The sequence below is a fragment of the Trichosurus vulpecula genome, chromosome 4, assembly GCF_011100635.1.
Source record: "Trichosurus vulpecula isolate mTriVul1 chromosome 4, mTriVul1.pri, whole genome shotgun sequence".
NCBI lineage: Eukaryota > Metazoa > Chordata > Mammalia > Diprotodontia > Phalangeridae > Trichosurus > Trichosurus vulpecula.
The window spans coordinates 114,683,024-114,700,068 of record NC_050576.1 but is presented as its reverse complement, the minus strand read 5'-3'; the positions used below and the strand labels follow the sequence as shown (position 1 = coordinate 114,700,068).

Here is a 17,045-nt window from a genome sequence, read left to right as displayed (position 1 = left end):
TATTACTACAGCCCCACCCACAGCAAAGTGAAGGAGGGAGGGCGGTGGGCAGAAGCGATAAAGGCAGTGCGCAGAGGTCAGAGGGCAGTGTGCAGCCCACAGATCGGGCTAGAACTGCGAGCACCGGGGGTCTGGGAGGCGGTGGATCCGCTCGCTGCGCCCCGCCCCTTCCCTTGACTCCACCCCCTTCCCATCAGCTTCGGAAATCAGACGCCCATGCGGTTGCTTAGCGACTCCCCTTTTCCCGAGATGCCGAAGTTGTTATTTCGCTCCTACCCAATCAGGGAGGCGGGGCGGCGGTGCTGCCAACCAATAAGCAGCGAGGCAGAGCCCGCGACGGTTAAACTGCACTGGAGCCCGCGGCCTCCTCTCGGGTACTGGCTGGGTATCAGGCCTGTGCTTCTGAGCCGGTTTTCGGCGGCGGCGGCGGCCAAGCCGGGGTGATGCCTTCCCGAGTGGAGGACTACGAGGTGCTCTTCACTATTGGTACCGGCTCCTATGGCCGCTGCCAAAAGATACGGAGAAAGAGCGACGGCAAGGTGAGAGCGAGCGCCTCCTCCTGAGCCCAGGCCCGCGCCCGCGGCCTTGGCGTGCGTGGCCTTCCCCGCCCCTCTGCCCTGGGGCCCCGGGCTGGGGAGGAACGGGAACCGCCCCCTTCTCCCCCAGCCCCCAGCTGCGGCTCCTGCCCGCCCCCGACTCCCAGGCCACCTCGGTGCTGGAGGAAGCCTGGAGGCCGTGGAGCAGAACTGGAAGAAGATCCGGCTTGGGGCTGCTCCTGCCCGCGCCCCTCCTCCGGCCGCTGCTCTTGGCCCAAGCCGCGGCCGCGGAGTCGCAATTTGTCCTCTTGGTGTCCGCAGCCCGGTAGCTGGCACGTGCACGCAGTAGGGCCGCAGGCTGTTAGGGCTGAGAGACCTTAAGGGATCTAGGTCAGTTCCCCTAAAGAGGGGAAAGCACTTAGGCCAACTTAGTTACACAAGGTAGAAGAAAGTTCTCTTAACTCGGAATCCAGGGCTCTTATTACCGCGCCAGCCGCACTTGTGCCTTTTTAAAGATAAAGTCTGTTTACTCAGTTTGGTTTGAATAAGTGGGGGTGAGGGCGCGGACTTTTATGGCAAATCTTTTGTGAATGGGGGGGCGGTGCAAAGTGTATATGCCTGGTGCCTGCCTTTTTAAAACTTGGAATTTATTAAAGGAATAACAGGCTTATACAAATAACTGCGTTGTATATTACGTGGTTGTCTCAAGCACAGAACAAGCCGTAATGGGCCTGTATATCACTGCCCTGAAACTTAGGTATCTCTCTCTTCCTCTGTTTCTCCGTTTCTGTCTCTGTCTCTTGTTTTTCTCTGTTTGTATCTCATTGCGTCTCCCTTTGTCTCTTTCTGTCTCTCAGTCTTTTTTTCCTATCTGTTTCTGTCTTGTCTTTCTGGCTGTGTCTGTTTTTTTCTACTTCTGACTGTGTCTATTTCTTTCTCTGTTTTTTTCCCCTGTTTCTGTCTCTGTTTTTCCTTCTGTCTGTTTCTGTTTTCTTTCTTGGTGTCTCTGCCTCTGTGTCTCAATTTTTCTCTTTCTTTCTCTGTCTCTCAGTTTGTCTCTACCTTTCTCTATTTTTCTTTCTGTTTCTGTATCTCTTTGTTTCTGTGTCTCTCTTCGGCTCTGTGTCTTTCCTCTTCTCCCCTCTTCCCTCTCCTTTATAACTCTCTTCATCTTGGCCATATGATTGTCCACAGTACCCAGTTTTCACTAGTGGCACCAATTTCAACAAACATTTCTTGAGTACCAACCAGCCTAGAAGTCAGGACATCTAAGGGAGTGTATAGTCAACCCTTGAGGTTTTTTTTGTTTGTTTGTTTTACAATGAAACCAAGGCCCAGAGAGTTAAGGACACAAAGTTGTATGTAGCAGCAGCACAATTGGATTTCAACTCAACACCCCTCCCTCTTGAGTCTATCACTTTCCATTATGCAACAGTGCCTCCCAAATCACTTTTATAGGCCTGAGTTTTTTCACCTATATGATAAGATTGGACCAGATGATCCAGTGTTTCTAACAGCTAATTTGCTCAGGGGTTGGAATGCTGGGCCTGGAGCCAGGAAGACCTGAGTTATATCAGTCTTAGACACTTAGAGTCACTGTGTGACTCTGGGCAATTCATTTAACCACTATTTGCCTCAATTTCCTCAGCTGTAAAGGGGTTAATAATAATAGGGTGGTTGTGAGGATTGAATGAGATCATATTTGTAAAATGCTTAGCACGGTACCTGATGCATAGTAGGCACTGTATAAATGCTTATTCCATCCCTTCCCTCTCTAGTTCTAACCCTTAAATCCTGTTATTCATATGAGATATTTAGGTTTGGATCCCAGCTCTGGCATTCCCTCTGTGACCTTGGGCAGATCCTTTCTCCTCTTTGGGCTTTAGCTCCCTCATCTGTAAAGTGAAGGAATTGATAGTAGGTTGCTTCCAAGATCTTTTGTAATCTAAAACGCTATGTGCAGGTCACCATGTGTGGTAGTAGGTATAAAGGTAGAAAAAAAGGCATGGTTGTTGTTCTCCATAATCATAAAACTTGAGTTTCAGTATGGCAAGGAAATAGGATAGGGCACAGAATCAGGCAAGGTTGAAATAAAAGATGTTGTGACATCTGTGTTGTTCTCTGAAATGGAACATTGTTTTCTGAATTGTGAAGTGGGCATGACCACTGGAACCTGAATTTGAGACTCCTTTTAAATCTGTATTATCATAAGTATTGTAACCATAACTCTCTTTCTGTTTTAGGTAGATATTTTATAAAGATAATAGAAGGAAGGAAGGAAATTATGTGTCCCTTTACTGAGTATACTCTTTGCTTTCTTCAGCCTCTAATGTCTGAATCTCATAGCAGTGACTTTCAACAAACAAGATTCTTCTATATCTGCTTCTGAATAAAACAGCTCCTGCTACTGTTGCAAACCAAAGTATGAGGGAGGAAAACTAGGTGGATGTCACTGATCCCAAATCTGTGAGCTTCTTCCTTTGAAATTGGAAGAGAAAGGGAGTCAGCAAGTTAATATGGTATTGGGAGAATTAGCAAATTACTGGAATCATCTCAGATGGCAATATGCTAGATTAATTGCATGTAGAACTTGAAATTGGGGTTAGGTAGTACAATAGGAAGGGCATTTAATTTAGATACAGTGGACCTGGTTTCAGTTCCTGGTCCTTTGAGTGCCTATATGTCAATCTATGCCCTTTGGTTTCCTACAATAATAATAATAATGGTAGTAGTTAACATTTATATAGTGCTTTAAGGTCTGCAAAACATGTGTGTGTGTGTGTGTGTGTGTGTGTGTGTCTGTCTGTCTGTCTGTGTGTGTCTGTGTGTACACAAACATAATGAAAAGTAGAACTAGATAACATAAGGTCACTTTCATCTCTAAATTTTGATCTAATGATCCTAAGGTAGTCAGGTATTTACAGAGCAACCTGCAGGGGTTACAGGGCACTTTTGTATGTTTTTTTTTTTTTTATAAATGCATATGTATTTATTGTCAGAAAATTCTTTTGGTCATGGCAGATAGATATTCATTTTGTCATGTGTTACAGTGAAGGCTGAAAGCCTCTGATAGTCTAGAACACTTTATAGACATTGCTTGTAGAACAAAATATGTTTCTCTGCTTATGACTTCTATTAAGTAGGAAAATAAAAAGTGTGTGTGTGTGTGTGTGTGTGTGTGTGTGTGTGTATAAACTATAGGAATCCCTTGATCAGCAATTTTTAATGCTACAGACTCAATATACTGAGTTGACATCTTTTGGAAATTCTTATTTTAGGTATTAGTTTGGAAAGAGCTTGACTATGGCTCTATGACAGAAGCTGAGAAACAAATGCTTGTCTCTGAAGTGAATTTGCTCCGTGAATTGAAACATCCAAATATTGTCCGCTACTATGATCGCATTATCGATAGATCCAATACAACACTGTATATTGTAATGGAGTACTGTGAAGGAGGGGATCTGGCTAGTGTTATAACAAAATGCACCAAAGAAAGGTATGTGTGGTTTTCTATATTGTACTAGAAATGGATCTGGTTTCTGTTAAAAGATTTTGTTTTGTGATACAAGGTGATCTATTATTAGTAAATTCGAGTCAACAAATATTTGTTGAATGCTTATTATGTAAAAGGCATTATTTAGCAGATGCTCACAAAGCTGAACTAGATGCAGACTTTTCAACTTCAAGGACCTTGCACTTTAAAGTAGTATATGACAAAAGCCTCAGTCAGGAAGATCTGAGTTCAATTCTGACCTCAGACACTTACTACCTTTGTGACCCTGGGCAAGCCATTTAACCTTTGTTTGCCTTAATCCACTGGAGAAGGAAATGGCAAACCCCTCCAGTATCTTTGTCAGGAAAACCCCGCAGATAGCAGTCACAAAGAATCAGACACAGCTGAATGATTGAACAACGACAAATACACCTTCTGTTCTTTTACTATAGTTATTAATGTAAGTGTAAGTGCCGTAAGGAAGGTATAGAAAGAGCTACAGATGGTTTAGAGAAGACAGAGCTCCCATTGAGTTGGAGGAGGGAAGTGGAAATCAGGAGAGAGACCCTTGAAATATGGGACAGGCACTGGTCAGGTGATTTCATTGGTGTGGGGAGCTCCTGTGTGAGGAAACCCCCTTGACAAAATGGAGTCTGGCACTTTCTGTAAATTTATAGTCTTAAAGAGCTGCTGAGACGCTCAGAGGTAAGCAATTTACGCACAGCCACTGTATGTTAGAGGTGGGACTTGACCCTGGTTTTTTCTGGCTCCCAGCCTCTCTTCCCTTGAAAACATAGGGTGACTTGAGATGATCTGTCTAGATTTTTTAAAAGCATGTGATAAGGACTCTTAGCCCCTATGAACCAGTGTTTATAGGCTCCTGAGTCTTAGCAAAGGTGATCATTTATCTTCTCTCTGTTGTGATATATGTGATATCTTTTTATATGTGTGTGTATATATGTACACATATATATCATATATGTATATGTCTGTGTTCACTCATCCTTCTGAGTGGTCATTTTACATATTAAAAATAGCATTTTTTTTGTTTTTTTAAAGAGAAGGTAAGGTGGGAATAGTAGAAAGATAGTAGTAAAAATTTAGACTTAGGAATTTTGAAATCTTTTGGAATTGCCAAAGGTCAGTGAAGCTTATTTAATTGAATTTGCTTTGCTTTCTTCATAAATTATAGGAATATTACCTCCTCTCACTATACATTAGCCACGAATTTTATCTGATAACTTTAGATATAAGTATATGAACTCATACAGAAATATATATTATAATAATTGTATTCTTTACTCGCACTGAATTAATTCAGAAGGCTCATGCTGTTTGAGATAGTTTATCTTTATTCATTTTTCTGCTATAGACATTACTCAGATGAAGATTTTGTTCTCCGTGTGATGACCCAGCTGACGTTGGCCCTAAAGGAATGTCATAGACGAAGTGACGGTGGTCATGTTGTGTTGCATCGGGACCTGAAGCCAGCTAATGTTTTCCTGGATAGCAAGCAAAATGTCAAACTTGGAGACTTTGGGCTGGCTAGGATATTAAACCATGACACAAGTTTTGCAAAAACTTTTGTTGGCACACCTTATTATATGTCTCCAGTAAGCATTTCAGAATTTGAATGTCTTTGGCAACATCTTAGATAAAGCACTAAAGCGGTTTGTTTTTCTTGCTTTCTTAATTGGGGATAGGGAGAGGGGTGAGAGGGATATAATTTAGATCTGAAAATAAAATTTAATTTAAAAAAAACCACTAAAATTAGGACGAAATTAGGTTTCATTGGATGCCTTTTATTTGCCACGACAGGTAGCAATTCTACTGATTCCGCTGGATAAGAGTTATAGCATATTAAGAATACATATCTTATATTCATGTTTTATAGAGCATAATTATGATTAAACTTGTCTTACTAAAACTTAGTAATTCAATTTCTGGTTAATAGATTTTCTTATGATACCGGAACTATAAATCAGTCCTTTTAAGGATAAAAAGGTGGTTGTACACAGATTGGCAATGATATTTTTACAAGGGATCAAATTCCAATTTGAAATCCTCTATTGTAAAGGAAAAATTATTTAAAGGTGATTTCTTGCCAAAGTTGAAACCTGCTTAGTTGCTTCATTGTAATTAGATCTGCTGTATTTCCTCCATGGGGACTACAATAAGTATTGGGAAAGTTTGTTGATTTAACTTGGTTAATGTTGTGGATTAAGGGAAAGAACATAAATTTATGATCCAGTTTGCCAATAATAGCAATTCGGATATACAGGAGAAAGGATTATAGTATTCTGGCCTTCTAAAAAATAGCCTGCCCTGGAGAGAAGATTGACTTGGCTATATAGGATCAAACAGTTCTTTTAAAAAAATCATACATAGTACATTAAAGTTACTTTTGTTATTGAGAAAGAGGCCTGAGAGTTATCTCAAATCTTAATTTGTAGTTTGGCATTCTGTGTTTTATTGTAGTTAGCCAGGTAAACATCATAACTTGAAGGAGTTGCACTTATTTCAGATATTAATTTATATAAATTTATAGCAAAAATAACTTTTTCTCCAAAAATATTTTTTTAGGAACAAATGAATCGCATGTCCTATAATGAAAAGTCTGATATCTGGTCATTAGGCTGTTTGCTGTATGAATTGTGTGCCTTAATGTAAGTATGATGAACCATTGACAACAACATGGTACTCTGTAGTTTTCTATTGCATATTGTGGTGTAGCTTGTCCCTTTGCAAAAGGTTCATATTCCTTTTACATAGCTATTCAAATTATATCACATACAGAGCATGAAAGAATCTGGTCTAAAAGTGGGGTCAACAAGAACATTTTTTTAAACCTAGTTGTAAGCTACAATCTGTAGCACTGATAGTATACTTGTTTAAACTCCTGTCACTCATGTTTCAATCTTGAAATCTAATGGAAGGGCAGGTAGGTTTGGAATCAATAGTAGCATTGCTTTTTTATGATGGTGAATATAGAAAGAGAAATCTGAAGCAGGAAAGTAAAGAACTTTAGGGGATTTATTTCTGAGGAGAAAAAGGAAGCACTCCTTGTATCAAAGAAATGCTTATATGTCCCTTCTCTCCATCTTTTCTCTTTTAAATATGCTAAGGAAAAATAATTCATTTTTAAAATGAAACCAAACTATAATTTAGATGGCTTATTCTTTATTTTGTTGTAATCATATATTATTTTTCCCCTCTTCCTTCCTTTCCTTAAATGATTGGTGAAATTAATTGGGTGAATGATCATACCATATACATTTTTATGTATATCTTTTTAAGAGAAGTATTCTATGGATTTTTGCTTTAATTTTTTTTCTTTCAGGCCTCCTTTTACAGCTTTCAGCCAGAAAGAATTAGCTGAAAAAATCAGAGAAGGAAAATTCAGGCGAATTCCATATCGTTATTCAGATGAGTTGAATGACATTATTACCAAGATGCTAAATTTGAAGGTAAGGATGACTGTGTTATGATTGGACCTGCATATTTTGGTGTTTATGTTATTTTTGTTTTGTTATTGGTTTAAAAAGAAGTACTGTATAGTCATTGGAATAGATATCCTTAGAAAACTGGTCTGCTATTCAAGACAAGTGAGAACATATGTAAATTTGGCAAATTAACTGTCCTTGCGGGCTTGCCTGCTGTTCCTTTCCTTTTTCCTTCTGCTCTACACCCAACAGATGGCAGGCGGGAAGAGGCGGGAGCAAGAAATGTGATTCAGACTCAGTCACTTTCCCTGATCTTTGCCTATGCGGGGATTTAGATCAGTGTTCTGTTGAGGAGTGAGTAGGATGGAGGCTGGCACAACATGAATGTTGTATTTAGCCCAAGCAGAAAGGGGTAAAGAGAATGGGTATCAGGAATAACGCAAGAAAATGGACTTGGTCATATAGGGAAAATATGATTTAGGATGGGGAAAGTGATAATGCACATGGTTTGAACTCAAGGGATTTAGAGTGGGAACATTAGTAAGACCCTAAGAAGTCACATAGCTAGTAAGTATGGGTAGGGGTGTATGGGGTATCTATGGAAGACTAGCACTTCTGGTATGAGAACTTGCTGAGCTCTTTTCAGGGCTGCTCATCTATTTTTGGGGTCCACCTGTCATCCAATTCCCACCTGTGGCTCCAATAAGCAGTAGCATGTACTGGTAGCCACACCCCAGTAAAACTGTCTCACCAGATGGGCTAAACCAGGTTGAGGGTAACCGATAGGCTTCAAACCCATCAATGAGTTAGGGGGATATCTACCCCAAGCATGTGAAGATTTCCCCTAGTGGAATGGGCAGATGAGAACAGTTTATTCCAACATCCATGAAGGCGACTGAAGCAGGTGCTATGGAGAGCTTAGAGCTTGGTCAGGCATCAGTGATGCCAGGGTCATCCACTGTGTCCTGGGCCATTGCCAGTCTTGACTTTTGTCTTGCCACTGAACTCTGATGACACTGGAAGAGAGAGTGAGACTGCAACTCCGCCTCACTTAAATCCAATTCACATGCAAGTCAAGACATTGGTGGTCTTTGAAACGAAGGATGAACAACATAAGTAACGGAATTAAGATTTGAACCTGGGTCTTCTAATTCCCAGTTCAGTGTGTTTTGTATGATACTATGCCTACTTGAGTCAGAATAGAAGTCTATAAAAGAGATAAAGGGATTATATTATAGGTATAGCCAGCACTTAAATAGTGCTTTGAGGTTTGCATCCTTTCAACAACCCTGTGAGGTAGGTACTATTATATTATCCCTGCTTTACAGATGAGGAAACTGAGGCTGAGAGAAGTTAAATGATTTGCCCAGGGTCACACAGTAAGTATCTAGGGCTGGATTTGAACTTTGGTCTTCCCAACTTCAGTTCCAGTACTCTAATCCACTGTGCCATCTAGATGCCTACTATGTTGGCAGTGATTTAATTTTAGTAGATAAGATTAGCATCTGGGGTTGGGGAGGAGATATCTTTATGAGTTCTTTACCCTGAAGAAAGGTCTGGACAAATGAGGGTTGGTGCAAGAAGTCATGCTTAGTATACTTGTGTTTGTCTAACTCCTGTGTCATTCCTTAACAATGAAATGTCAGAGTGCATCCAGGTTAGACAACTTTTATTATAAATAAGCATTGTATTCAAAATTCATGTGACTGCTACAAAGCAATAAAAATCACTATCTCAGATTGTTAAACTGATGTAGGAATGGGACTTTGGAAGGTGGTAATGTGTTACAGTGAAGAAAAGGGACGTGCACTTTACCGGAGCATATCATAGGACCTATCTCATTGTCACTAGTTCATTTTTTTCTCCACATATGTTCAAGGCCTGTACACAAAGCCCACATGGCCATCTTACTTTAGAAATAAGTCTGACTTAATGTAACTGCTCAGAGAAGTTTTGTCACGATTATTATTTGCATGTTTTCCATTTTCCAAGGATTACTGCCGACCGTCTGTTGAAGAAATTCTGGAAAACTCTCTGATAGCAGACTTGGTAGCTGAAGAGCAGAGAAAATATCCTGAGAGGAGAGGGCGCCGATCAGGAGAGCCAGAAAAGCTGCAGAACTCAGGCCCTGCAGTGACTGAACTGAGACTAAAGGAGCTGCAATTACAGGAGAGAGAGAAAGCCATCAAAGCAAGAGAAGAAAGGCTAGAACGTAGGAAATAGTATTCATTTGGGAAGGAGAAACAATGGGAGAAGTGAATGTTTGGATTTCCCCCAACAGTTTATGCAAACATGTCAACATTTTATCTTTCTTTAGGGCTAACTTCTTATCTTCAGCCACATCGTTAGGTACTGACTGCAACTATTTCATTTCAGTAAAGGGAGAAAATCCCACTTCTCACTACCCACTTTCCAACAGATATTTCCATCATAAGTAATTTCCTTGGTATTCCCCATTTTCTCTAAATACCAGTCTTGGCTTCTGAAGATAGATGGCTGTTTTCTCTTAGCATTTCAGGAATAAAATTCTGTGGTATTATGGTGTTAAGTCAACTCAAATAACAGGATATGAATGAGTGTCTACGGCATTATAGTTACTAAGGCTCCTGGTCACAGACTTAGGGATAATACATTGTGTTATCTTAAATTAACGAGGAATCAAAAGCAGTTAAGTTCTTCTTACCGAAAAATATGTTGCTTGTTTGCTTAGATGCTAACAATGAAAACAACTCTATGAAACTTTTAAAAAAAGTTGATGTTGCTGGAATGGAATCACTGCTCTTCCAGCTCATACTTCTCAGTTGCCTTTATATGGGTAATCTCATTTAACAGGGGTTTCTATTAGTTTTCAAATATAAATGTACAAGAAGTGAGGGTACTTCTTAAATTGAATTCTGGATCTGGAAAATTGATAGATTTGTGATACTGCTGTAGGCTACACACATGGTTGTTTTGACCTCCTTTCCTGCCTTTTTACCCTAACGTGGTCCAAAAAAGAGGAACACTGTTATCACATCTATTAATGTTTTTTGTAACCTTTACCTGTTTGCTTTCCCAAAGTTATTAAAATGGTAAAAATTGGCACTACATACTTTCCTGGGAACATAAAAGTGATCTGATTAGATAGGATACCCACGTCTTTTTCCTCCCCCTCCTCATAAGTAAATTCTTAAAGAATAAAGCTTGTATTTAAAGATTTTCTCTTTTCAATACCCCTGATTTCTTATTGACATTGAAATCAGGGTATTTCTTTACTTCTGTGCCAAATTTGAATAATAGAGAATGATTCAAGTAGAAACGGCCTATATAGTAATTGTAATTTCTGTTATTTGAGAGTATCATCAATTCAAGAAGTTGACTTTATGTGTTAAGCCAGTGTATTATCACTGAAAATGAAATGTTTCCTGGTTCTATTTTTTGGATTGAAAAGAGAGAACATATTTGTTTTTCATTGACCTAAAACAGTCCTGTTAACTCAATATGAGTAAACAATAAAATTAACTCTTGGTAGCTAAATTCTCTATGGTAAAGGCTTACTAAGAAACTTAAAAATTAAAACCCAGGGTCACACAGCTAGTAAGTGTCAAATGTCAGAGGCCATATTTGAACTCAGGTCCTCCTGACTCCAGGGCTGCTGCTCCATTCACTGTGACATCTAGCTGCCCTAGGTATAGATATTTTAACAAGGAGGTCATATATAGATTTCTTTTGTGAAAAGTTACTAAACTATGAAAAAGCATGAAATGAGTTCTGTACAGTTTGATATGATGCTTTGGGCTAAGTTGTTGTACATCCCTGTCTTTTTTTTTTTTTTGAGAGGGTGGCAGCCAGATAGATGACACAGGAAAGAGTGTTAGACTTAGAGGGAGGAAGACCTGAGTTCAGACCAGGCCTTTAAACACTTACTAGCTTTGTGACCCTGGGCAGGTCATTAACCTCTGTTTGCCTCAACTGCTACATCTGAAAATGGAGATAATACCTTGCAAGGTTGTTGTGAGGATTAAATGGGATATTTGTAAAGCACTTAGCACAGTGTCTGGCACATAGTAGGTGCTATATAAATATTTATTCTTTTTCCTTCCACTTCCCCTGGTTCTCTTCCTCTAGTGCCAGTGACAAAAAGATTGACAATCATATAATGTACAATATGACTTTGGTAACCTTTGTTTTTTTGTTTGTTTGATTTTATTATTAAAGAGAAGGAACGTGAACTTTGCATCCGGGAGAGACTTGCAGAAGACAAACTCATCAGAGCTGAAAATTTATTGAAAAATTACAACCTGTTAAAGGAACAGAAGATCTTGGCATTGGCAAATAGCCCAGGTATGAGATTTAAACTGAAACCGTTATGCCCAGTAACCACGAACTGGTGCTATTGTGAAGATGCTTTTAATGGTCCATGTGCTGTACAGAATCCTAGCTTCCAGAATAAATTTTCAAAATTTCATTGAGCTGTATTTTGTAATTGAAATAGGATCCTTTAATGGCAGAATTTGGTTAAATGACTTTCCCCATCATGTGAGGGTTCGTGGGATATAGTGGCCTAAATTTTATGTATCAAATTAAATGATCTGGGCTTTTTTTTTTCTCCATTCATTTTGTTAAATGGAAAATGTATACTTGTAAACACTAAGATTTACCTTTTAAATGAATTTTCAAAACTTTACAGGTTTAATTTCCTTTTTATAAATTAGAATTTACTGATGCTGACAACATAAACATTGCTGGAAATTAGACCATAAATTTTGTATAGGAGGTCTGACTTTTCCCCTTCTTTAAAGGTAGGGTAGATCAGCATTTTTCAGACCTGGTTAAGGCCTACGCCAGGTTGAGGTATAATACATTTCCCAGAGAACATACTATATACCATGAGCAGCATTTGCTTCTCTCCTCCCTCTCCCTTTTAGTCTCTTCTGTAGAGGAGATGTTATTTTTGTTGACTTTCCTTTGTGCATTTCCTGACATATCCTTTGGCTTTAATGAGACTTATGGTTATAACATGCATCATTGTGTCACCTTCTGACTTGTTCCTCCGTTTCTTTAGAAGCCCCATTCTTAATTTGATTTATGATCTGTTGAAGACACGGGGAGTTCCTTCATATAGTTCAGTGAGAACATAAATTGTTGACCATGGTCCAAACATCTTATCTCAATGTATATCTGGGAGGAGCAGGTTGTGAAACCATTTCTCATTTTCATTGATGATGTTATTTTAAAAAACAATTTCCAATAAAATGCAGTGGAAAATTGTTCTTACTATGTCTCTCTTCCCTGAACTTTTCAAGATAATCTGTTATGAATAAATGACTTTGAATTCTTTAGATGCCTGATGTTAGACCAATTCAGTGCCCTATGACATAATATTTATAGATTAAATAGATTAAACTCACGAAAATGTACTAAGAACATCTGGTGTGGTGTTTATAAATTGGAGATTCATTAGTCAAATAGAATTTAGATTAAATGGTGTCTGTGTGTTTTCTGTGATTCCATGACTCAAATCCAAAAATGAGAAGCAAAACTAGAATCTTCTAAGGATTTAACTTGCCATATGCTGTAAGGGTCTTTTTTCCCATACTACTTGGTGATGTATGGTGCTTTAAGGTTTACAAAAAAATTTTCATTCATGTCTCATTTGAACCTCACAGCAAACCTGTGAGGTAGATGTATTAGGTATTATTACCATATTACAGATGAGAAAACTGAGCCTCAGGTTAAGGCATTCAAATAGGGTCACAGTTAATAAGTGTTAAAGGTAGAATTTAAACCTAAGTGATTTTGATTCCAAATTCAGCACTTTCTCCATACCACAATTCAACTTTTTTCAGTACTTTCAGTCTTTTATTACTTCCTTTTACATTCACATTAATTCCTAACTTATATTTTTAGCAGCCAATTTTCCAAAACACGTTTGGTGTAGGATAGACTTAATTAGGGTCACATTACCTAAATTAATAAAAATTTTGTCCATTTTAACAAATTTTGTTATTCCTTGCATTTTATGTGTCAAATCTACACCAAAGCACAATTTGATGTTTCACAGAACATTGTGGGAAAAGTTTTGTTCCCTTCCTGAGCCAAAGGATGCTTATTTACTACATGTTCTTTTTTAATCTGATGGTACCTTCATTTCCCCAGACCTGCCCTATCTTTTAAGATAGTCTATTTTTCTAATATCAAAGGGAAAAAACCTCAGTTCTTTCTTAGTGCTAGAGAATTCATTCCAGAAAGAAAGCATTGAGTTAATTGTATGAAATGACTTCATATCCCAATAGTGATGCTGTCCTCTTAGAACAAACTTGAAATGAGCACTAAACGATGTGGCCACCGCAAATGAGCTCAGAGGACTTTGTAGAAGAAACCTGGCTTAGAGCATGTTCCAGCTTGTCTGGCCTTAATGTGTTACATAATGCCTAAACTTTTGAATAGGCCAAACAGACATCTGTTTAATTAGAAATGTAAGAGGAAAAATATTGCTTATAGGCATTTTGAGTCCCCATCCATGGGGCATAGTAGCAATTTCAAACTTATTAAGGTTTTTATCATATTGTGCTGAGAGGATATGACATACTATGGGATATGGGATGAAAAATATTTTATGACCTAGAGATTTCCCCTCTTCATCACATCTCTACCCATTGGGGACTTTTCCTCTATGAATATTAAATAATATAATTCAAGAATTAAGTACCTCTGTTTATGCCCAGCAAGGTGCTGGGGATGCAAAGATAAAAATAAAGAAAAGAGTTAAAGAAAAAGACCTCTGAAAAAAAGATGAAGAGAAGTCATTGTGTTATTTGTCCTTATTACTTCTTCTTTTAAAAGATTTGGGCTTAAAAGAATGCCACCTTCTTCTTTTGAAGATAGACCTCTGTATCTTTAGGCATATTAATTCCATTCAATAAGTTACTACTTGCCATGCCCAAGACAGAGTCTCCTATAAAAATTGTTTGTCACTTAAATTAACAATAAAACATTTTTGTAATAATGGGGGAAACGATCAAGTTCATTAAAAAATTAGTATCTACTAACTAAAAGGTGGGAGGAAATACAAAGGGAGCATTCCTGCCAGAACCAGGCAGCTATAATGGTGATTATTCAGTTTTTCATGTACAAGCTAATTTTCTCTTCTTTGTCAATATACTTTTGTTTTTAACTTGTTCCACAATGAATTTATTTAGGAGCAAACAGTAAGCATTTTATACAACAAAGGTCTATTATCACTTTGCTTTTCTAGAAATATATTTATATCTATATTCAAGCAGTATTTAAGAATAAAATATAAATAAAATGACAGGTGATTTTTTTTTTAGATGTTAGTGAACCATGCTTATGTTATCTTGATTTCAGGAGTTAGACTTGTTTTGACTAAATAACCCTAAAATTCAATGCCCAAAATCTGCCAAATAATGGAAAGAAGACTGTTTTCCTTTAGTTTGTGGTTCCTGGAATTCTAATATTTATTCTGTAGTTTTAGGAATTGAAAGCCTTTTATTTTTCCTTGAAAAACTTGACTGGCATCTATCACTTGGGAGAATAAAGTTGAAAAAGTCAAATAAGTATGAATTTCCTTTCTAGGTAACTCAAAAACTATTTTCTTTTTTTCTTAAGAACTACTTGATTTTCCCTCATCTCTAACCAAGAAGAAAGTTCACTTCAGTGGGGAAAGTAAAGAGAATGCCCTGGGTGGTGAGAACTCTGAGAATTATCCCGCTAACAAGTCCAAGAACAGAGACTTGAAGAAGAGACTTTATGCTGCTCAGCTGCGTGCTCAAGCCCTATCAGAACTGGAAAAAAACTACCAGCTGAAGAGCAGACAGATTCTGGGCATGCGCTGATCAACACTGCCCGAGAATGTACAGTATTTTATATTGTGGCCATGTTAGAGATTGATATTCAACTGCTTTGTCTTTGATATACCTGGTTCTGTGAGCCATGTCCTTGTTTTATCAGATCAAAACACTTGGGAAATGCTTTTGGTGTTCCTCGGGTTTTTAAAAACTAGTAGATGAGAACAACATAGAGAAATGACACTTGCTTTGAATTTTTAATCCTGTGAGCACAATGAAGATAACAGTTTTTCACATAGCTTAGATAAGTACATTTCTAAACCTTAAATAGAAAAAATAATGTTAAGAGAAAATGAAAAGTTTTATTTACCCAAGGAGTAGCTCTCATCTAGATTATGCTTAACATGCCTGGAATGTGTGCATGGAAGGGATATTGTACCCTGATCTCAATTTTCTAAAGAATTAAACTAATGAGGCTTGTGAAATGTAGCTAGTGAGAAAAACTTGACAACTTGATTCTGCTTTATAAATGGGTCACTGACTCCATTGTGCTTTATCCAAAACCTTTTGATTTTAACAAATGGGAGTTCTTTGTACATAGGTCCTGCATAGGTTGTATTATATATATTCTGTACCTTTGAAGTGACAGTGTTCTGCAATTCCTCTCTGATTTTGTATACTATCTAGCAGCAAAGAGAAGAGCTATTTTCTACCCATCCTTCATCACTAAATAAAAGTGTTCTGGAATTTTCTTACATTATTGAAAGCTTCTCATTTGTTGATATTTAAGATAAGGAGGAAATATTTAAGATTCAGAAGGTGTGTAGGGTAGAGGTATCAACACAACCCATGGCCAATTGAAACCCACAACACTGAAGTATGGCCTGAACCAGATTAAAATGTAATTGGGGGATATTTAACAAAATAAAATAAAAATACGGCAAGAACATAATGTTAATGTGGTTTTCTAAATTAATATATTGCAGGGAATACTTCCGTTAGTACCCCACCTCCCACCCCCATTTCTATTTGATTTTGACATCATTGATCAAGGAGATAGCACAATTAATTGATAGATAAGAGAGCTAGATGCTGCTCTTACCTATGTTGGCCCTTTTACTGACTTAGTACATCATCGATTCATTCTAAGCTAAGATTTGCTGTTAGTAGAAGCTATCCTTGAAGGAATCATAAGGATTTTGAATTATATTGATTTTTCTTGTTCCTAGAGGACTTGATGAATTAGAGTCCTCAGTATGCCTACCTCTAAATGCAATAGATTCCAAATGATGCTTTCTTGGAAATAGGAATGTAGCCTAATCATTTTTAATCTAAAGAGATAAGGCTGAGCTATTAAGGGTTACTAAGTACACAGGCTTCCTTTCATGCCGTTGGTGCTATGATCCATGGAAGACAATTGATAATGCTGTCCACCCTCAGAACATTTATTATCATGACGCTGAATCATTACAGTACGCCCAATGACTAAATAGGTTGAATGGTAAAAACAAAAAACTTAGTGGGCCCATTATGATTACCGGTGTTGAGGGAGCCATTACTCCCAGAGCAAGTCAGTGAGAAACCTCCCTTTAAAAACACAAAGTATTCTGTTCTATGACCTGCTCAGTAGCCTCTCATTCCGACATCTCAAGTGGGAGCAAATGATTAGAAATGAGAATTGGTTGCCAGGGGTCAGAGTTGATTTCATTCCACATCTTCCACATTCTGCATCTGATAGTTCTAGAAATAGACAAGTTGAGACATAGCCAAATAAACCTGTGTT

The 17,045-nt window shown here is 38.1% G+C and overlaps 1 protein-coding gene across 1 annotated transcript; it reads left to right on the top strand.

Moving 5' to 3' along the window:
- Positions 1-335: 335 nt before the first annotated feature.
- Positions 336-16,017, top strand: NEK2 (NIMA related kinase 2). The gene is made up of 8 exons (XM_036756695.1): positions 336-539; positions 3,815-4,032; positions 5,402-5,642; positions 6,613-6,695; positions 7,370-7,496; positions 9,465-9,684; positions 11,670-11,795; positions 15,084-16,017. The coding sequence occupies exons 1-8, from the start codon at positions 444-446 to the stop codon at positions 15,308-15,310; spliced, it is 1,338 nt and encodes a 445-aa protein (XP_036612590.1). The 5' UTR covers positions 336-443; the 3' UTR covers positions 15,311-16,017.
- The last annotated feature ends 1,028 nt before the right edge of the window (positions 16,018-17,045 follow it).